Source organism: Theropithecus gelada, chromosome 16 (assembly GCF_003255815.1).
Source record: "Theropithecus gelada isolate Dixy chromosome 16, Tgel_1.0, whole genome shotgun sequence".
Classification (NCBI taxonomy): Eukaryota; Metazoa; Chordata; class Mammalia; order Primates; family Cercopithecidae; genus Theropithecus; species Theropithecus gelada.
Window position 1 is genome coordinate 29,867,683 of NC_037684.1, and position 22,548 is coordinate 29,890,230.

The 22,548-nt window shown below is 48.5% G+C and overlaps 2 protein-coding genes across 5 annotated transcripts in view; both read right to left on the bottom strand.

Annotated features, from left to right (window-relative positions):
* Positions 1-3,408, bottom strand: part of KLHL11 (kelch like family member 11) — a 17,750-nt gene extending 14,342 nt beyond the window's left edge. Inside the window, exon 1 of the mRNA XM_025363738.1 lies at positions 2,733-3,408. Within this exon, the coding sequence (XP_025219523.1) occupies positions 2,733-3,277 (545 nt within the window). The 5' untranslated portion in view covers positions 3,278-3,408. The remainder of the gene's footprint in view (positions 1-2,732) is intronic.
* Positions 3,409-6,162: 2,754 nt separating this feature from the next.
* ACLY (ATP citrate lyase) overlaps positions 6,163-22,548 on the bottom strand; it is a 54,200-nt gene continuing 37,814 nt past the window's right edge. For 2 of the 4 annotated variants that reach the window (XM_025361053.1, XM_025361051.1), the window contains 11 exons: positions 22,464-22,545; positions 21,412-21,522; positions 16,376-16,503; positions 15,689-15,782; positions 13,319-13,473; positions 11,563-11,713; positions 11,220-11,363; positions 8,738-8,851; positions 8,304-8,386; positions 7,974-8,050; positions 6,179-7,147 (listed from right to left, as the gene is read on the bottom strand). In XM_025361053.1, coding sequence (XP_025216838.1) covers positions 7,053-7,147; positions 7,974-8,050; positions 8,304-8,386; positions 8,738-8,851; positions 11,220-11,363; positions 11,563-11,713; positions 13,319-13,473; positions 15,689-15,782; positions 16,376-16,503; positions 21,412-21,522; positions 22,464-22,545 — 1,234 coding nt within the window. In that variant the 3' untranslated portion in view covers positions 6,179-7,052. Of the gene's footprint in view, positions 7,148-7,973; positions 8,051-8,303; positions 8,387-8,737; positions 8,852-11,219; positions 11,364-11,562; positions 11,714-13,318; positions 13,474-15,688; positions 15,783-16,375; positions 16,504-21,411; positions 21,523-22,463; positions 22,546-22,548 lie in introns of all 4 variants that reach the window. The other 2 variants (XM_025361049.1, XM_025361050.1) reach the window with 2 other exon arrangements.

The window sequence follows — 22,548 nt, forward strand, 5'->3', positions numbered from 1 at the left end:
TCTTTTTTTTTTTTTTTTTTTGAGACCAAGTCTCACTCTGTTGCCCAGGCTGGGGTGCAGTGGGGCGATCTCAGCTCACTGCAACCTCCACCTCCCGGGTTCAAGCAATTCTCCTGCCTCAGCCTCCCGAGTAGTTGGGATTACAGGCACCTGCCACCACACCCTGCTAATTTTTGTATTTTTTTGAGACGGAGTCTCGCTCTGTCGCCCAGGCTGGAGTGCAGTGGCATGATCTCGGCTCACTGCAATCTCCACCTCCTGGGTTCCCAACATTCTCCTGCCTCAGCCTCCTGAGTAGCTGGGACTATAGACGCCCGCCACCACGCCCGGCTAATTTTTCTTTTTTTTTTTTTTATTAGAGTCGGGGTTTCACAATGTTAGCCAGGATGGTCTCGATCTTCTGACCTCGTGATCCGCCTGCCTCAGCCTCCCAAAGTGCTGGGATTACAGGCGTAAGTCACTATGCCCGGTCTAACTTTTGTATTTTTAGTAGAGATGGGGTTTCATCATGTTGGCCAGGCTGGTCTCGAACTCCTGACCTCAAGTGATCCATTTGCCTTGGCCTACGAAAGTGCTGGGATTACAGGCGTGAGCCACCTCGCCCAGCCGGCTATTTTACATTCTAGAGAACCCCAGGGCTCCGTCTTGCCTACCCTCTCCCCGCTACCCCTTTTCTACGTATACTCCCTAAGTAATACCATTCAGTCCCAAGGCTTTAGCTACCATTTATATGCTAATTTTCCCCAATTTGTATCTCCAGCTCCCAGGGGATTCCCAGGGGCTTCCCAGGGATCTCCTTAACCAAATCCAAAAACTCCTGCTCTTACTCCCAAACCTGCTCTTCTGCAATCTTCCACATCCTTATAATTCCATCCTTCCCATTGCTTGGGTGAAAAAGGTAGCAGTCTTTTCCCTTATACCCCACATCAAATGCATCAGCAAATTCATCTCATCTACCTTCAAAATATATCTGGAACCAGAGCACTTCTCATCACCTTTACTTCTCCCTCCTAATCGAAGCCTCCACCACCACTGCCACAACCTCCTACACTAGTCTCTCTGCGTCTGCCCTTGGTGCCCCCTCCTCCCCAATGCCACATCCTTTGTTCTTTTTTTTGAGACAGTCTTGCTCTGTCAGCCAGGCTGAAGTGCAGTGGCGCAATCTCGGCTTACTGCAACCTCTGCCTCCCGCCTCCCAGTCTCAAGCGATTCTTGTGCCTCAGCCTCCCCAACAGCTGGGATTACAGGCACGCCACCATGCCTGGCTAATTTTTGTATGTTTAGTAGAGACGGGGGTTTCACCATGTTGGCCAGGCTGGTCTCGAACTCCTTACCTCAAGCATCCACCCACCTCAGCCTCTCAAAGTGATGAGATTATAGGCATGGGCCACCCGGCCTGGCCGCCACATCCTTTTTTCAACACAGCACTATTCATCAAATCAGACTGCATCATTCCTCTACCCCAAACCTTCCCATTTCTATCAGAGTAAAAGCTCACGTCCTTCCACAGACCATCAAGGCCCTATGGGATCTGGATCCATGCCCATTACCATCCTGAGGCTTTTCCTGTTCCTCTCACCCTGCATCCCTTTGATACAGCCACACTGGCTCCCCGCTGTTCTCTAACATACAGACAAGCTCCACCTCAGAGCCTCTGTACCTGTGTCCCCTACCTGACACAGTCTACCTTATCTCCTTTGGTTCTTAGCAAAACGTCTTCTTCATAGGGCATTCTCTATCCACGCAATTTGACAAACACTTCCTCTCCCCCAGCACTTTCTATGTACTCCCCCCATGCTTTATTTTTTATCAGTGATAACAATCATCCAACAGGCTACATACACTTAACAATCATCCAACAGGCTATACATTTTACTTATTTACCGTCTATCTACCAACGTAAGTGCGATAAAGAAAAGGACTTTTGTCTCTTTTGATCACTGCTGAAACCCTAGCACCTTAGAATCCCGCATCTGAGCTGATGCGTAATCGGCGCTCAACAGGCATTTTTGTTAAGGAATCTGTAAAATGATAATTGCCAAAACAAATGCCTCTCCATCTCTATAAACGGTATTACCTGCCTGCTAACCAGTTTCTGGAGCATTCCTGCTCCCTACAATCCGTTTACCACAGTGGCAGAATAATATTAAAATATTTAAATCAGATCATTTATTTACTCAGTTTCCTATCACACTCAGTGAAATTCAAGCTCCTTATTCAAACGCATCTCACGCATCCTTCTCCCCTTCATCCACTAGATCCAGCGTCACTAGACTGTATTTTAATTCTCTTCTCTAAGCCAAACTGGATCCTGCCTGAGGGCCTTTGCGCTGTCTGGAATATTCATTCCCCATCTTTGCACGGTCAGTTATTTTTTGACATTCAGAGGTCGGTCTAAACGTCACCTCCTCAGAAAGGTCTTTATTCAATCCCTAGCCTTTCACTCCTTTTGAACGTCAGCACAACGCTTACCACATACTGACTTTCCTTTCCATCACTTTTGTCCCACCACCTAGTATCTGAGCTCCTTGGGCGCGAGGCGCGACCTGACGGTGCATCCTCCTCGCCCACCGCGGTTGGCTGCCCCCCAGCAGGCGCTCAGCGAGTGTGAACCCAATGCGTTCACTCAGGACTCGCGAGCTGCCGTGGCAGGCACTGCCCTCCCCTCCGCCGGCGAGCATCTCCCCCTCTCCGCGCCCGCCGCCCTCCGTGCTCCCACCCGTCTCGCCTACCTGTCGGCCAACTCCAGCACCTCGTGCACGCTGCCCGTACTGACGCGGATGCGCCCAGTGTACATGTACTCGATAACGGCTTCCACAGTGTCGGGTTCGGGCCCCGGCTCGGAGCTCCACTTGCGCATCTCCACCCGTCCCGAGCGGGACTCGGAAAACTGGCCCGAGAGCAGGGGCGTGAAGTACTCGGTGGCGGCAGCCAGTACCGAGCGGTGGGCCCGGAACTCGCGGCCTCCAGCCCCGCCGAAGCACAGGGTAATGTCGCAGAAGAGGCCCTGGCGTCGCTGCTCGTTCTGCCGCCAGGACAGCTCTGAACAGTGAGAGCTGCACTCGAAATCCTCGGCTTCTGGGCCCGGATCGCCCCCGCTCGCCTCCATTGCAGAGATCCCTGGCCCAGGCCCGAAGTCCACCGTGCCGCTGCCTCGGACCTCGGCGGCCAGGCCTGCCGAGCCGGCAGCGGCCGTCTCCATGCTCTCCATCTCCAGCACCTGAAGAGATGCAGCCGCGGCCGCCGCCGCCGCCGCCGCCACTGCCGCAGCCGCCATCTTGACGCCACCGCGCCTGGCCTCCGCAGCCTCGAACTATGCGGCCGTTTGGTGCGACACAGAGGGATTCTGGGATTAAATAGTGCGCGCGGGGCGGAGCCGGGTAGCCCGCGGGTCGCGCATGCGCCGCTTTGCCTCCGGCAGCCCTGCCTGCCCTGGTGAGGTTCGGCTGTAACTGTTGCCCAGTCGGGATGACTTCGCCCCAGGCCTCCCCACGAGGACGTCGGTGCGAGGATGGCTGGCTCCCTTTCCTTAGTGGGTAGCATGCTCTCTGCAGTCATTTTGTCGAGTAAAAGCCACCTAGACCATCACCTGTTGTTAAAGCCTTGAGTGGCAATACAGGATTTTTATAAGATCTAGCCTCAGCTAGGTGGATGAGGGATGAATGAGTTACTTGTTATCCGTTTTTTTGTTTTTTGTTTTGTTTTGTTTGTTTTTGAGACGGAGTCTCTCTCTGTCGCCCAGGATGGAGTGCAGTGGCGTGCTGCCCGGGTTCAAGCGATTCTCGTGCCTCAGCCTCCCGAGTAGCTGGAACTACAGGCGCCCGCCACCACACCCAGTTAATTTTTTGTGTTTTTAATAGAGACGGGGTTTCACCGTGTTAGTCAGGATGGTCTCTATCTCCTGACCTCATTACAGGCGTGAGCCACCGCGCCCGGGCCCCTAATTTATTTTCTTTTATTTATTTATTTATTTATTTATTTATTTATTTTGAGACGGAGTCTCGCTCTGTCTCCCAGGCGGGAGTGCAGTGCCGCCATCTCGGCTCACTGCAAGCTCCGCCTCCTGCGTTCACGCCATTCTCCTGCCTCAGCCTCCCGAGTAGCTGGGACTACGGGCGCCCGCCACCACGCCCGGCTAATTTTTTGTATTTTTAGTAGAGATGGGATTTCACCGTGTTAGCCAGGATAGTCTCGATCTCCTGACCTCGTGATCCGCCCGCCTTGGCCTCCCAAAGTGCTGGGATTACAGGCGTGAGCCGCCGCGTCCGGCCCCCTATTTTAATTTCTAAACACGGGAATATTGCCTAATTTGTAAGCTCACAGTGAGAATTCAATGAGATGATACTGAAGCCAAGCGTTCCGCGTAGTGCTTTGGTTCATAGCCAATGATCAGTATATACTTGTTGAAAAGATAATTTAAAAGCTACTTTTGGGCCGGGCGGGGTGGCTGACGCCTGTAATCCCAACACTTTGGGAGCCGGAGGTGGACGGACCGCCTGAGCCCAGGAGTTCCAGACTAGCCTGGACAACATGGCAAAATCCCGTCTCTAATAAAAATTCGAAAATTAGCTGGGAACAGTGGCGGGCGCCTGTAACCCCGGTGCTTTGGGAGGCCGAGGCGGGCGGATCACTTGAGGTCAGCAGTTGGAGACCAGCCTGGCCAACGTGGTGAAATCCCGTCTCTACTTAAAAATACAAAAATTAGCCGGGCGTGGTGGTGGGCACCTGTAATCCTAGCTACTTGGGAGGCTGAGGCAGGGAGAATAGCTTGAACCCGGGAGGCGGAGGTTTCAGTGAGCAGAGGTCGAGCCACTGTACTCCAGCCTGGGCGACAGAGTGAGATCCTGTCTCAAAATTAAACCGGGCGAGGTGGCTCACACCTGTGATCCCAGCACTTTGGGAGGCGCGAGGCAGGTGGATCACGCACGAGATCAGGAGTTTGAGACCAGCCTGACCAATATGGTGAAACCCCATCTCTACTAAAAATACAAAAATTAGGGGGCCGGGCGCGGTGGCTCAAGCCTGTAATCCCAGCACTTTGGGAGGCCGAGACGGGTGGATCACGAGGTCAGGAGATCAAGACCATCCTGGCTAACACGGTGAAACCCTGTCTCTACTAAAAAATACAAAAAAAAAAAAAAAAAAAAAAAAAACTAGCTGGGCGAGGTGGCGGGCGCCTGTAGTCCCCAGCTACTCAGGAGGCTGAGGCAGGAGAATGGCATGGACCCGTGAGGCGGAGCTTGCAGTGAGCAGAGATCATGCCACTGCACTCCAGCCTGGGCTACAGAGCGAGACTCCGTCTCAAAAAAAAAAAAAAAAAAAATTAGTTGGGTGTGGTGGCACGTGCCTGTAATCCCAGCTACTCGGGAGGCCGAGGCAGGAGAATTGCTTGAACCTGGGAGGCGGAGGTTGCAGTGAGCCGAGATCGTGCCACTGCACTCCAGCTTGGTGACAGAGTGAGACTCCATCTCAAAAATAAAATAAATAAGTAAATAAATGTCACTTGGGGATTTTAGACAAGGGAGTGGCTCAATTCAATAGGTTTTAAAAAAATCACTGGTGGCTGTGTGGAGAACGCAGTGTAGGCAACAAAAGGGGAAATAGCCGACCAGATGTGGACAGATGAGAGTGAAAGTTGAAGGGTCAATCAACAAGACTTGGCAACTGGAGAGGGTAAAGGGTGGTTTCCAAGCTTTTGGCCCAAGTACCTGGGTAGCGCTTTGGTTACCATTCACTCAGGGAGAGGTATAGATTTAGGGGAGGAAATAAGTGGGCTTTGGAGGTTCTTGATGCTAGTGTTTTATTTTTTGAAAAGGTAGATGAGCACTTTTAAAACCACATATACTGAAAGTATCAGTACAGTTCAGGCCAGGCACAGTGGCTCACGCCTGTAACAGCACTTTGGGAGGCCAAGGAGGATGGATTGCTTGAGTCCACAAAAAATACAAAAGTTAGCCTAGAGTGGTGGTGCACTCCTGTAGTCCTAGCTACTTGGGAGGCTGACGTGGGAGGATTGCTTGAGCCCAGGAGATGGAGGCTGCAGTGAGCTGTGATGGTGACACTGTACTTCAGCCCTGGGGCAACAGAGTGAGACCCTGTCTGGAAAAAAGTATAGTTACAAAGAAATACAGATCAAAGGATGTGGATGCCAGGAGCCAGCAGTATGCCTTCATTGTTAACTATATAGTTTATTTAAACCAGACTATGATAATACAGAGAAGAGACTGAGGTGGCAGCTGCCCAGAATCTTTGTGGATTACAGATGAAAAGTAGTTAGGAGTCCCTGGATCCACACTTCAGTTACAGACAGACAAGTCAGCTGCATAAATACAGAGAACATAAGACACAAGACATTTCACAGCTTTTTGCATTTCCATTTTAAATGTATGTTACAGCTTTACATATTAAGTTACTACTCCACATATTTTGTGACAATGGCTAAGGATGCAATGGTCCCATCCCCCTGACATAAGCAGACTCTGGTCTGCAACACAGAACATTTCAGTGGGATACCAAACAAGTCCTTAACACATAACATACAAAAAGATCTTTAAAAATCAGATTAATACAATGTTCTTCATGTTATATAAGGAAGAAGAAAGGGAATTAAAAAAAAAAAAAGACATTGGGGTGCTTTAAATGTATAGTATCTTGAGGCCTTAAATGTTTCATTCCCTTCCTCCAAGGGAGAAAAAAATGTTTAACTAATGGAAAAAGAAAGCAACATCCTAACGCCCTACAATGAGGAAGAACCCCATCCTGACAGTACTTAGATGCTTCCATGTAATAAATACAGCAGGTAGCAGAGTAAAGTCACAAGTATTGGCTTGGTTTTTATTTCTATGCTTATAAAAAAAAAATATGAAGCTTCTTTGTGTGGGCTGAAGGGGTGTTAGCTTGTGGATGTTGGTCTTCGGTGCCTATACCCCAGTGGCTATTTACATTCCAGGCCCCTGCTAAATAAAGCAGGCTCCACTGCCAGCTGTCTGTACACTTTTTCCTGGGGGAGGAGTTCTTGTCTTCAGTTTACTGCAGTAGGGTTCCTGGCTCTGTTACATGCTCATGTGTTCTGGAAGAACATATGAAATATCGTCCCATGGATGACGATACAGCCCCTGCTTCAGCCTCTTCTGATCAAGATAGTGTCCTAAAATGAAGCAAACAAATCTTTTTTATTAGAGCTTCATAAGCCTGGTGAGAGGGAGAGGCTAAGGAAGGGAAATCTTTCTAACACAAAAAAAAGGTAGATACAAAGCAGTGGGAAGCTTAGTCCAAATCCATTCCATAGGTAGATGAGGCAGACTTTGTACAAGAGAGCTGTTGGATCTGATTCTATTTTCCTTTAAATTAAAACAAAATTTTAAAGGGAAAAAATAAAAAATAATAAAAATAGGCCAGACGCGGTGGCTCATGCCTGTAATTCCAGCACTTTGGGAGGCCAAGGCAGGCGGATCACGAGGTTGGGAGATCCAGACCATCCTGGCTAACACAGTGAAACCCCATCTCTACTAAAAATACAAAAAATTAGCCAGGCGTGGTGGCACACACCTGTAGGCATGCATCTGTAGTCCCAGCTACTTGGGAGGCTGCAGGAGAATTGCTTGAACCTGGGAGGCGGAGGTTGCAGTGAGCAGAGATCGCACCACTGCACTCCAGCCTGGGCGAAAAGCAAGACTCAGTCTCCAAAAAAAAAAAAAAAAAAAATTAATTCTATTTTCCTGGGCTAGCAATCATTTCTAAGAACAAAGGAACAATGATAAAGATAAGGGGAAAAGTTAAAGAAAGAAAAGATTAAGAACAATGATTAAGAGGATATGACATTTCTTCTGTAGAAACTGAACCACAAAGAGAATTTGAAAAAAAAAAAAAAAAAAAGAAACTCAACCCCATGGGTAAGTGGTATAGCTGAACCATGGGGGTTTAAAAAAAAACAACAAAAAAAAAACACTTAAAACAATAACGAATGGACTCACCAATGAAGCCCATACTCCTTCCCAGCACAAAGATGCCATTGAGGGCTCCAATGTCAATGTATTCATCAGCTTCCTCCCTGCAACACACAATCAACTTGTAGTTTTAAAAGGCTCACGTGACTGCCCTTCTCCCCAGACAGTACTACTACTGCCCAGGAATAAGAAGAAAAGGGGTGCTCTAGGTGGTAGGATTACAGGCAATTTTTGTTTTCTTCTTTATACCTCTCCTTATTTTTCAAATATTCTATTCTGAGTATGCATTACTTTTATAGTTTGGAGGAAACAACAAAAATCAACAAACGTAACGAAGAAAACAGCTGCAGTGCTCACCGAGTAAAGGACCCACAGTTTCTAAGCATGTCCACAAATGCGACTCCGATGAGACCATCTACGTTCAGGATAAGATTTGGCTTCTGGGAAGGCAAAACATTCAAAGCATTTATCATTATTTCTCATTTTTTCTTCATAATTTTCCACTGTTACTACTATTACTACAAGTTGTGACCATCATTTAAAAACTTCTACCAGCCCCACTGGTTGACACTGTGTCTGACTCAGTTCAATTCCCAGCATCTAGCAACATACCCAACACCTAGTTGACATTTAGTGCATGTCTGTTAAATTTAGTTATGAAACAAAAATAACATTTCCAGAAAACTAGGTTTGCTTTTAGCTGCATAATCAAAATGTAACCTGGCTCCTATTTCCTCCAATAAATTTGTCCAATGTAATATTAGGGAACCAGGAAGTTTTTCCTTTGTTACCTTCGAGGTGGTAATCTTCTCTACTTCCAGTGCATAATCGAGCAGAGGAGTGGCAGGAAAGTGCTGCCTGACGTAATCTTTGAGGATCTGCACTCGCATGTCTGGGTTGTTTATCTAGAAATGAACCCAACGTTACAGAGGAACACTCACACACTGCTGGGATGTGTTTGTTCATACTTGTATTACAGGTCGGTAGAACTGGACATATCCCAGAGGCGATTCAGGAACCTGACCCACATGTACAATTCCATGTGGCACCAATTGTGCTAATGTCATGGGGCTAGCTTTTGAAGTCCTCTCATATCTCAATTGGGACACAAAACAACCTTGGTAGGTTCTCACTTTTTTTTTTTTTGAGACGGAGTCTCGCTCTGTCCCCCTGGCTGGAGTGCAGTGGCGCGATCTTGGCTCACTGCAAGCTCCGCCTCCCGGGTTCACGCCATTCTCCTGCCTCAGCCTCCCGAGTAGCTGGGACTACAGATGCCCGCCACTGCGTCTGGCTAATTTTTTGTATTTTTAGTAGAGACGGGGTTTCACCGTGGTCTCGATCTCCTGACCTTGTGATCTGCCCGCCTCAGCCTCCCAAAGTGCTGGGGATTACAGGTGTGAGCCACCGCGCCCGGCGGTTCTCACTTCTAAGTTACAAAGAAGAAACTAAGCCCTGAGATGTTCAGGGAGCTGGCCAGGTCCTACAGTGTTGAGCAGCAGAGGTCTGAAAGTTAACCACTCTCCAACTCAGTCTTAGGTTCCAGCTTCCAGCCACACCCCCACCAGCTCTGTGCCTACTCAAGCTGTGACAGAGTTCAACACTAAACAAACACGTGTTGAGTGTGGGAGGCAAAGTATTCCCAAAATTTTAGGAAAGACTATAGACCTGCCGTGAATGAAATTAACCACCTGTCAGTGGGGGAGGAAGATGATCTAGGGACACACCAAATCCCGATACCGAAGCAACTTCCGCCCTCAGCAAAGAGATAGCTGGGTCAGTACATCCTCTAGAAAGTGAGGAGCTCAAAGAGTGAATGAGTGAGTGTGGCGTGCAGGTCTAGCGTTATCTTAGAAAGGCCCTGTGTTGTAGATGGGCAAGGAGTTATATGGTCAGGAGCTGGGGCTGGCTGAGCAAAGTTCAGCAAGTCCTAGATGGAATGTCCCTCAGAGTCACCCACCTTCCCTGCTTGGTTCTGAGCTGGTCCTTGCTCATCAAGCAACCTCTGGGTATCTCACCTGAGATGGCCAAATGTTTGGCTGCCTAGAAGGTGGTGTCCTGAATCACATGCATGAACTTCATATTAATACTCCCCACCTAGGCCAGTGGAGTGACCAAATACATGAGGTTTTTGGAGCTACAGAGCCAAGGAGCCCAGGGCAAAGGGATCTACTAAGGAGCTGTCCCCATATGGCCCTGAGCAGCTGCCAGTGACCTCATCTCTTGCTCTTCGATTTCTAACCACAGCACACTATGAGGACATACAGATGACTGGCCCTGTTAAGACTATATCAACTGTTTAAAATATTTACTGTCCTTTCCCACTGGTCTCTCCCAATCGGATATGCCTTGATACTATCACTCTTCCTGCCCCAGTGATGTCACAAATAACCACTTGACTTGTGGTGGCCAATGAAATGTGAATGAAGGGGAATCATGTAAGGCTTTAAGAGCCTGCACGTGGTCCTGCCATTGCTGTTATCCTGCTGACGTGAGGCCAGCACATCCCAGACAGGGGCTGTTCCTCCAGCACAGATGGCAGAGAACAGGCACAGCCAACCCTCAGTGGATATAGTGTGAATGAGACATAAACCTTTGCTGTGGTAAGCCACTGAGATTTTTGGAGTTGTCTGTTACTAGCCTAAAGTGACCAATATGTCCCCTCAACCTGACCTTGGTCCTTTTACCCATAAGGTTCATTTGGGAAACCAAAGTTACCATATTTTCCATCTCATTTCAGCTGCTATTTCCATACTGCAAGCGAACGACAGAAAAACTGTTAAGGGCAATCTGTATTATCAAATGGAAAAAATAGCTGTCTTGTATTTGGCATCTGTCAACACATCCAAAGCTTTGTATGTTGGGAGTTGAAAGCTTAGGTATTCTCCCAAATAAATTAATGCCCCCTATCACCACCCACCCGGCAGATCCATCCCACTTTGTTGTTGTTGTTGTTTGAGATAGAATTTCACTCTTGTTGCCCAGGCCGGAGTGCAATGGCATGATCTCGGCTCACCACAACCTCCACTTCCCAGGTTCAAGCGATTCTCCTACCTCAGCCTCCTGAGTAGCTGGGATTACAGGTATGCACCACCATGCCCGGCTAATTTTTTTGTATTTTTGGTAGAGAAGGGGTTTCTCCATGTTGGTCAGGCTGGTCTCCAACTCCCGACCTCAGGTGATCCACTCGCCTTGGCCTCCCAAAGTGCTGAGATTACAGGCATGAGCCACTGCGCCCGGCCTCTATCCTACTTTTTTAGGAGAGTAACAACTCACCGACTTCACTCGGTGACCAATGCCCATGATCAGTTTCCCTTCCTTCTTCATCTTGTTCACAAACTCCATGGGGATAATGCCACTGTCAAAGGCTTTACTGAACATCTTGGCTGCTGCATCCAAGGCACCCCCAAACCGATCCCCCTGCAGGAGAAACAAGTGCATGTTGCCTTGAGCTTTAAGAATTTCCTTCAGCTGGGCAAACCAACCCAGTGTGTCCTGAACGGGCCTGAGCACTGGGTTTTACACTCAGGGGCTCCTTCTAGGGCCCTGCTGTGGCAAAGCAGCATGAGGCCAAGGCCCAGTGTCCCCACTGTTCACCTCCCAGGATGACAGTACTTACGATGGTGAGCAGCCCCGAGGTGAGGCTGGAGACCAGGTCTTTCCCAGCTCGCGCACAAATGATGGTGTTGTGGGCTCCTGAGACGGCTGGCCCGTGATCAGCTGTTACCATCAGACACATCTCAATGAACTGGCAAGAGTACTTAGGCAACCTGGTAGCCGGGGGAATGAAGGCCGGGAGAGAGTCGACAAGACCACGCTCGTACTTTCTCCCATCTCCCTAAACAAGTCATTCAAATCCAAGACGGGTAACTACCAATCCAAGTCTAATACTACTACACAACTCTCAGGCAAAACCTCCTGATTCTTTTCTTTAGACAGAGTCTCATTCTGTCGCCCAGGCTGGAGTGCAGTAGTACAATCTTGGCTCACTGCAACCTCCACCTCCTAGGTTTAAGCAGTTTGCCTGCCTCAGCCTCCCAAGAAGCTGGGACTACAGGTACGCACCAGCACACCGGTCTAATTTTTTTATTTTTAGTAGAGATGAGATTTTGCTATGTTGGCCAGGCTGGTCTTGAACTCCTGGCCTCAAGTGATCTGCCCACCTTGGCCTCCCAAAGTGCTGGGATTACATACAGGCATGAGCCACCATGCCTGGCCCCAAATACTGTTTGTAAAATAGAGTTTGAAACCAGAGTTTTAAATCTATTCTTTGGTCAGTGATTTTCAGCATGAGTTGCCTGCACCAGGATTTGACCTGTATTTGTGGCTATGCTGCATGTGCCAGACAGACAGGGGGTGAGAACCCTGTCCCTTCACAGTGTAAGAGGCCCCATGCCTGGTTCCTGTAGTATTCAACCTCCCAACTAAGAATCAGGAACAAAGTACGGAGAGGTGGGAGGCAGGAGCAGACAGAAAGAGACCTGCTCAGGTGTCATAACCCATGAACTTTTCCCAGGAAGGGTCCAAAGCAGGACCAAGACCCATCTCTCTGCAGGTGAGGGCATGACACAACCCAAGACATTGACCTGGCCTTCTGCCCGGCACCACCTTAAGCCAGGCCTCTGTGAATCACATACTCACTGGCTCCCCTGCCCAGCCGTCAGTCCCATGGGAGGGCTAAGATTGGGAGTTGCAGAGAAAACCAATTTTTTCTAACATTCAAGCTGACAGGAGAAAGAAATTTGCAAAGTGAACACAACATAAGGTACTTTCTTTTTCTTTTCTTTTTTTTTCGAGATGGAGTATTTTTGCTCTTGTTGCCCAGGCTGGAGTGCAATGGCGCGATCTTGGCTCACTGCAACCTACACCTCCTGGGTTCAAGTGATTCTCCTGCCTCAGCCTTCTTGAGTAGCTGGGATTACAGGCGCGCACCACCATGCCCAGCTAATTTTTTGTATTTTTAGTAGAGACAGGGTTTCACCATGTTGGCCAGGCTGGTCTTGAACTCCTGACCTCAAGTGATCCACCTACCTCGGCCTCCCAAAGTATTGGGATGACAGGCGTGAGCCACTGCGCCCGGCCCATAAGGTACTCTCTATCTGTTCAGCAGTGTCACGAGGCCCACACTCCTTAGGCCACCACATTTTCCAGTTCTCTCCTGCCTAACCTCTATCTTGCTGTCAAGAGGTCTGCATTTGGCTGGGTGCAGTGGCTCATAGCTTAAGTGTCCTTCCTCTGCCCTTTCAATTGACCCGTGGCCCCAAAGATTGACCTTTGACACATTCCCCAGGCCTGTCCACTCCCACTCCTTTGTTGGGGGAAAATCATTAACTCCGAGCTGCAGGGCCCTGTCATCTTCTGCCCTCCATGCTCACCTTTTCTGGAACCAGAGGAGACCGAGGACCCCGCCAATGCCCATCTCTTCCTTGAAGACCTCCGTGATGGGCATGCCCGCATAGATGAGCTCCTGTCCTCGCTCATCACAGATGCTGGTCATGAATGAGGCAGGTTTGCGGATCAAACCAAGCTCCTGGGCAGAGATGGGGCAGAGGGAAGCAGGGCCCTGGTGACCACCACAGATTCTTCCAGGACTGCCCCACTGTGTGTACTCTGAGAACCAAAGTGCCCCAGGAATGTCTTTTTTTTTTTTTTTTTTTTTTTTGAGACGGAGTCTCGCTCTGCCACCCAGGCTGGAGTGCAGTGGCCGGATCTCAGCTCACTGCAAGCTCCGCCTCCTGGGTTCACGCCATTCTCCTGCCTCAGCCTCCCGAGTAGCTGGGACTACAGGCGCCCGCCACCTCGCCCGGCTAGTTTTTTGTATTTTTTAGTAGAGACGGGGTTTCACCGTGTTAGCCAGGATGGTCTGGATCTCCTGACCTCGTGATCCGCCCGTCTCGGCCTCCCAAAGTGCTGGGATTACAGGCTTGAGCCACCGCGCCCGGCCAGCCCCAGGAATGTCTTAAACTCTGGCAGCAAAGCAACAACTCTTAGACGAAGTTTTCCCAAGAAAGAAGTGCAAAAGCCCTTTCATTAAATCATTTTGGACACAGAAAACAGGAGGACCCATGGTACCACTTGGCATCAGCACTATCAGCACTATCTCTATCCTTCTCTGAGCATTTGCTGGGCTAGAAAATAACCTAAGCAGGCCGGGCGCGGTGGCTCACGCCTGTAATCCCAGCACTTTGGGAGGCCGAGGCGGGCGGATCACAAGGTCAGGAGATCGAGACCACGGTGAAACCCCGTTTCTACTAAAAATACAAAAAAAATCAGCCGGGCGCGGTGGCGGGCGCCTGTAGTCCCAGCTACTCAGGAGGCTGAGGCAGGAGAATGGCGTGAACCCGGGAGGCGGAGCTTGCAGTGAGCCGAGATTGCGCCACTGCACTCCAGCCTGGGCGACAGAGCGAGACTCTGTCTCAAAAAAAAAAAAAAAAAAAAAAAAACAAAAAAAACCTAAGCAGCTTATATCCATTGCTTCATTTCTGGAGGGGGACCAGGGTCTCTCTGTTGCCCAGGCTGGAGTACACTGGTGCGATCATAGCTCACTTCAGCCTCAAACTCCTAGCTAGGCTCAAACGATCCTCCCGCCTCTGCCTCCCAGTAGCTGGGGCCACAGGGCACGCACTGCCACGCCTGGCTAATTAAAAATTTTTTTTTGTAGAGACAGGGTCTTGCTATGTTGTCCAGGCTGGTCTTAAACTCTTGGGCTCAAGCAAATTCTCCCACCTCGGCCTCCCCAAGTCCTGGGATTACAGGCGTGAGATCCCGTCCATTCCTTCTTTTTTTTTTTTTTTTTTTTTTTTTTGAGACGGAGTCTTGCTGTGTCGCCCAGGCTGGAGTGTAGTGGTGTTATCTCAGCTCACTGCAACCTCTGCCTCCCGGGTTCAAGCAATTCTCCTGCCTCAGCCTCCCGAGTAGCTGGGATTACAGGAGTCCATCACTGCGCCTGGCTAATTTTTGTATTTTTTTCAGTAGAGATGGGGTTTCACCATGTTGGCCAGGCTGGTCTCGAATTCTTGACCTCAGGTGATCCACCCACCCCAGCCTCCCAAAGTGGTGGGATTACAGGCATGAGCCACTGCGCCCAGCACTTTTTTTTTTTTTTAATTAGAGACAGGGTCTTACTCTGTAACCCAGGATGGAGTGCAGTGGCACAGTCATGGCTAACTTCAGCCTTCAACTCCTGGTCTCAAGCAGTCCTCCCACCTTGGCCTCCAAAAGTGTCAACTTGACTGAATTGAGGGATACAAAGTATTGATCCTGGGTGTGTCTGTGTAGGTGTTGCCAAAAGAGATTAACATTTGAGTCAGTGGGCTGGGGAAGGCAGATCCACCCTTAATGTGGTGAGCACAATCTAATCAGCTTCCAGCAAATATAAAGCAGCCAGAAAAACATGAGAAAAAGAGAGATGGGCTTAGCCCCCAGACTACATCTTTCTCCTGTGCTGGATGCTTCCTGCCCTCGAACATTGGACTCCAAGTTCTTCAGTGTGGGGACTCGGACTGGCTCTCCTTGCTCCTCAGCTTACAGACAGCCTATTGTGGTACCTTGTGATCATGTAAGTTAATACCTAATAAACTCTCCTTTATATATATATATCCTATTAGTTCTGTCCCTCTAAGAGATCCCCGACTAATACAGAAGGCCTGGTTTCCAAGAGTTCGAGGCAAATCAATGAGAAACCCACCACCATAGACCCACAGATCTCTCTTGTTCACACTGTTAGGGACATTCAAGGCACCTACCCTGGCCCAGGAGTAGTCCATGGGCACGGTTGGGGGCGGCACCTCCTGGGCAGGTACAATGACTCCATTGGCCACAAGATCTTCGTACACAGACCTGGGAGGCAGGAAAAAAAAGACATCCATGTGGATTTTCTTATTTTGGGCTTCTGTAAGACATCCCAAGAATGCTCTATCTAACCCAAACACTGTAGGTTTTAGTTTACTCTTACCTGCTGAATTCTGAGAACTAAATGAAAACAAGTTCTAGCCAAGACTGCACCTGCCCCTCTGCTCCCTAATACCTCACATCCCAGTCTCTGGATGGCAAGGAAGGACAGAGCTGGGAGTCCAGACAGGTTTAAGAGATGGGAAGAGATCAGAGGGTATCTAATAACTCTCTATTGATCATAGGTAACACTCTCTAAACATTTTCATGCAGAGCTCTCATCTGTGGCTGCCGCCTCCCAGCCAAATAGGTAGGCTCAGAAACTCAACACGTTTTAACACCAGCCTAGACCTACTGCTTCCACAAACTAAATAAAACAAAAGGAAAGCCAAAGAGAAAGAGGATTTTGAACCATCCATACAGCTGCGCTAGACACCAAGAGGGACCAGAAATATGGGATGTCCCTGTGTGGGAGAGGCTGCTGTCTCAGGAGGAATTTGGAAAGGAGGGGGAGGCCGCCATCCTCCCCAAGGTCCACTTACTGGATGATCTCTCCAAGCTCATCAAAGCTCCGGGGCACAAACACTCCTGCTTCCTTCAAAGCCTGGTTCTTGGCTACTGCAGTTTCAGAAGCCTGGTTGGCACAAGCTCCAGCATGGCCAAACTGGACCTGGAAAGCAAAGGAAAGTAGCTTTACTGCTAATCCCCCAAGAGTGAACAACAAATTCCCAGGGAAATGCCAGCACTGGTCATAGGCTGGCACTGTGCTAAACACTTTACATGAATCACTTCATTTAAGCCTCAGGCAAGGTCACTGAATAGGTACAATAGATGATTTCCATTTTACAGACGAGGAAACTGAAGTACAGAGAAGTTCAGAAGCTTTATCAGGGTCACACAGCTAATGTGCATGGAAGTGAGGATACAAAGACTGGCAGCGCAACCCCAGAATCATCTTCCTTTTTTTTTCCCCCTTATCTTTTGTTTTGTTTTAAGACGAAGTCTTGCTCTTGTCACCCAGGCTGGAGTGCAATGGCGTGATTTCAGCTCACTGCAACCTCTGCCTCCTGGGTTCCAGCGATTCTCCTGCCTCAGCCACCCATGTAGCTGGGATTGCGCCTACCACCATGCCCAGCTAATTTTTGTATTTTTAGTAGAGATGGGGTTTCACCATGTTGGCCAGGCTGGTCTCGAACTCCTAACCTCAGGTGATCCACCAGCCTCAGCCTCCCAAAGTGCTGGGATTACAGGTGTGAGCCACCACACCTGCCCCTCCCACCCTTTTTTTTAAGTGACAGGGTCTCACTCTGTCACACAGGCAGGAGTAAAGTGATGCAGTCACAGTTCACTGGCACCTTGGCCTCCTTGGGCTCAGGTAATCCTCCCACCTCAACCTTCTCAATAGCTGGGACTACAGAGATGTGCCTGGGAGGCTGAGGTTGCAATGAGCCAAGATTATGCCACTGCACTCCAGCCAGGGTGACAAGAGCAAGACTCTATCTCAAAAAAAAAAAAAAAAAAAAAGAAGCACTAAGTAAGTGGTGACTGCGTCTTTGTTTTTTCTTTTCTTTTTTTTTTTTTTTTCGAGACAGGGTCTCACTCTAGTTACCCATGCTGGAATGCAGTGGCGCTATCTTGGCTCACTGCAGCCTCAACCTCCCAGGCTCAGGTGATTCTCCCACCTACTCCCATGTAGCTGGAACTACAGGCGTATGCCACCACAGGTGTAGGCCTGGCTACAAGATTTTTGTATTTTTAGTAGAGACGGGGTTTCGCCATGTTGTCCAGGCTGGTCTCCAACTCCTGGACTCAAGCAACTCACCCACCTCAGCCTCCCAAGCTGCTGGGATTACAGGCGTGAGCCAGCGCGCCCAGCGTGACTGTGCGTTTAACTAAGCGATGGAGGAAATTAACACAGACATCTGATACAAAGCCTTGTCTTAGGATGGGGTGCAGAGGGTAATCATAATACTATCTAACCTGTTTACATAACACTATGTTCAGGCACTTTTCTAAGAGTTTTACTCATTCAATCTCAGTAGCTATGATCGTTTCCTATAAAAAAGGAAATGGGAGCATAGATGGGTAAAGTGATTTATCCCAGGTCACACAGGTAGTATGTGGTAGCACTTGAACCTAGGCAACCTGGCCTCAGCCTGTGCTCTTCACCATGCAAATAGAACAAAAAGGTGAAAAGGTTAGGAACTGCTGCTCTGTAAGCAACGGTTGAAAGACACCTTAAAGCGTGGGTTCCCAATGCGTTCTTTGTAGGATTTAATCTGCATCCGCAGATGGGTGGGAAAGAGAAGAAATTCTATGTTCAGAAACCCTGGGTTTAAGGAAGTTAAGTTTCTTTAACTCTGGATTTCTCAAAACTAAAACCAAAATTTCTAAAAGGGAGATGAATTATTTAAAAAACAAAACTAAAGGGCCAGGTGCAGTGGCTCACAAGGTCAGGAGATCGAGACCATCCTGGCTAACATGGTGAAACCCCATCTCTACTAAAAGAATACAAAAAAATTAGCTGAGTGTGGTGGCGGGCGCTTGTAGTCCCAACTACTCCGGAGGCTGAGACAGCAGAATGGCATGAACCCGGGAGGCAGAGCTCGCAGTGAGCCAGATTGCACCACTGCACTACAGCCTGGGCAACAGAGCCAGACTCGGTCTCAAAAAAAAAAAACCTAAAATAATTCAAGGACCCATCCCACCCATGGGGCGATGAGTGCCGGCCAGATACTGAAATGTGAGATGCTCACCCTCTTAGAAGTGTCCTGATCATGGTGGGGATGTGGAGGTGGGGTGGAAAGGTGGAGTGGCTGGTAATGCGAAGCAAGCCAGGAGAAACAATGGGGGAGGCTGATTGATTTTTTGGTTGTTGGGTGAGTATGAAGTTGGGGGAGAGCACTCAAGAAGAAAGAGAATCGGCTGGGCATGGTAACTCACGGCTGTAATCCCAGCACTTTGGGAGGCCGAGGCAGGTGGATCACCTGAAGTCAGGAGTTCGAGACCAGCCTGGCCAACATGGTGAAACCCTGTCTCCACTAAAAATACAAAAGTTAGCCGGGCATGGTGGCATGCACCTGTAACCCCAGCTACTTGGGAGGCTGAAGCAGGGGAATCACTTGAACCAGGGAGGCAGAGGTTGCAGTGAGCTGAGATCGCACCACTGCACTCTAGCCTGGGCGACAGAGTGAGACTCCATCTCAATAAATAAATAAATAAACAAATAAATAAATAAGAATCAGGGACAGCTTCATGGAATAAGTGGACTGACAAGGCATGGAAAGGAATAGTTTCTAAGACCTATGCACGCCAGACCTTTAAATAAATAAGAATCAGGGACAGCTTCATAGAATAAGTGGACTGACAAGGCATGGAAAGGAATAGTTTCTAAGACCTATGTACGCCAGACCTTTACAATTACTTTCTCATTTAAGTCATACAACAACCTTGCAGCATCCTCATTTTACAGCTCAGGAAACAGTTACCAAGAGGCTAAATGACTTGCCCAGGTCTACTAATATCTGATTTTAAAGATCTGATCTCGGTTCACTGCATCCTCCGCTTCCCAGGTTCAAGCCATTCTCCTGCCTTAGCCTCCCGAGTAGCTGGCATTATATGCACCAGCCACCACGTCTGGCTACACAGATCTACCAAGGTCTGCTTTTAAAGCCTGTGCAAGCAGAGCTCACCCTGGAGGGATGGGCAGGATGATTCTGGACCTCTCCTCCCCTTTTACTTACTTGGAAAAAAAAATAAAAATAAAAAAACCCACACACACACAGAGTTTGTACAAAATGGATATTATAAGCATTTACTGAACTCTGCCCCTTCTTACAGGTAATGTATCTTAAACTCTTTCTGTATCAACATATCAAGTTCCACCTCCTTCTTTGCATGCCTGCCCCGTTTCCCATTAGTTTGTGGATATGCCATGCTGATAGTACCCTCCTGATAAGCATGTAAGTTGTTTCCAGGCCAGGCACGGTGGCTCATGCCTGTAATCCCAGCACTTTGGGAGGACGAGGCAGGTGGATCACAAGGTCAAGAGTTCGAGACCAGCCTGACCAACTGGTAAAACCCCGTCTCTACTGAAAATACAAAAATTAGCTGGGTGTGGTGGCATGCGCCTGTAATCCCAGCTACTCAGGAGGCTGAGGCAGGAGAATCACTTGAACCCAGGAGGCAGAGGTTGCAGTGAGCTGAGATCACACCATTGCACTCCAGCCTGGGTGACAGAGTGAGATTCCGTCTCAAAAAAAAAAAAAAAAAATGTTGTTTCCAGTTTTTGCCGTTATGACACTGCAGAGTATTCTTGTACACATACTTTGAAACACTCTGCATGTATACCCATGGGGTAAATCTGCAAAAGTGGAATTACTCATTCAAAGAAGACATGCACTTGACAACTGGACAAATATTGCCACTCTGAGGTGGGCAGGAATCTGAAGGGGAAAAGCATGCATTCTAGGAAGAGTGACAATAGCTTACCGGAAGGAAAACTTTAGGGTTAAGGATTCTCATGATTGCAGGAAGCCTTGAAGGCTTTACCTTTTTATATACACAGCACTAAGAGAAGGCCCTACACTCACAGGGTGCTTAACAACTATTGATAAACTAATTGGGTGATGAGTGGTTGTTTCCTTTTTGAGATGGAGTTTTGCTCTTGTAGCCCAGGCTGGAGTACAATGGCGCGATCTCAGCTCACTGCAACTTCCAACTCCCGGGTTCAAGTGATTATCTTGCCTCAGCCTCCTGAGTAGCTGGGATTACAGGCATGTGCCACCATGCCCGACTTGTTCTGTATTTTTAGTAGAGATTGAGGTTTCTCCATGTTGGTCAGGTTGGTTTCGAACTCCCAACCTCAGGTGATCCTCCCACCTCGGCTTCCCAAAGTGCTGGGATTACAGGCATGAGCCACCATGCCCGGCTTTTCCTTCAATTTCATCATCATCATCACGTGGGCCACCTTCAAGGTGGTAGAGGGTTCTCTAAGCTGAAGTATAGGGGCTGAAGTCTGGTGTATGATCCCCCAGCAGAAGACAGATAGCTCAGAAGCTTAGCAGATAGCAGAAGCCTAAGGAGTGTTTATACTTAACAGTATCAGGTGCCGCCAGGCACTTTCACATACATTTTATCATTTTAACACATGAAGAACAAACCTTTCCTTCTACCACCTCTCCCCACACAAAACATTTCACCAAGCCCCACCCAGCTGAGCTCAGGCTGTGTCCTTCTCCCTCCTCAGCCTCCTTTCCATCAGCAAAGCCCTTCTCATCCCCTAAACTACAGTTCAAACATCACCTTCTCAGGGAAGCCATCTCAACTTCTCTAGACAGCTGGTTGCTACCTACGCCAAGCAGAGACTCAGAGCCTGATTCTGGCTTTAATCTGCTTATAAATTGGTCTCCTCCAACTGGATGAGAGCAGGGCCCTGGCTGGACTTTTGCAGTAACCAAGCAAGTAACAAATGTTTCTTGAAGGAACTAGCTGCTTAATAAGATGACTACATGGTTCACTTCAAATGCCCCCTTGCAATCCCCACTCCTAGCCCCGGAGTGACCCGTCTCAGCCATACCTCAGAGGAGAACATGGTGGCACAGGTCCCAATGCACCAGCAGACGATGGGCTTGGTGAGGCGGCCCTCCTTGATGCCCCGGCAAATCTTATATTCCTCAGTGCCCCCAATCTGCCAAGGAATGGGGAATGAGAAAAAGCCAAGTTAGTGGAGCCCATCCTGACGTAAAAACTGGATAGAAAATGGAGGGATGTGGGCTTTGGCCAAATAAAAGGAGTTTAGTTTCAGCCTGGATACAAGGAGGATTTCTAAAGGAACAAACAGCAGGTCTCCTAGAGGAATCTCTGGGACCCCCCCTTCCTGATCTAGAGATATAACATGATTTAGGATTAGACCTGCCTTCAGAGGTGCAAACAAGGGATGGAGTTATGGGACTCCCACATTTTTCAGTATTTAGAAATTTTTTTTTAACTGTTCTATCCAAAAGTCATCAAATTTTTTAAAAAGCGTTTTTTTTTTTTTTTTTTTTTTTTTTCCCCCCAGAGTCTTGCTCTGTCTCCCAGGCTGGAGGACAGTGGTGTGATCTCTGTTCACTGCAACCTCTACCTCCTGGGTTCAAGTGATTCTCCCACCTCAGCCTCCCGAGTGGCTGGGATTACAAGTGCGTACCACCACGCCTGGTTAATTTTTATATTTTTAGTAGAGATGGGTTTTCACCATGTAGGCCAGGATGGTCTAGAATTCCTGATCAAGTGACCCACCTGTCTCAGCCTTCCAAAGTGCTGGAAGGATTACAGGTGTTAGCCACCATACCTGGGCAAAAAAATGCACTTTTTACTCCAGCTTTCCACTGCCCACCAGGTAGAGACCACGGCCAGCCAGAGCAGAGCTTCTCTCTTACTGGTGCTAAACTGGGAGGTAAGAACTCCTTTCTCTGAAACATAAATGGCAGTACTAATAGTGACAACTTCGAGGCCCCAGCATCTAGAGGGTGGGATTACCAGGGACTGTCCCTTTAAGTTACATGTAACCAAAATGTTTAAATTTTTTGAAAACTGAGATTATGCATTACAGTTTTAAAATCATATATATATATATTTGAAGTAACTCACCTCTCCAAGAACCACAATCATTTTGACTCCTGGAGTGTCCTGATAGCGTAACACATGATCCATGAATGTGGAGCCTGGATACCTG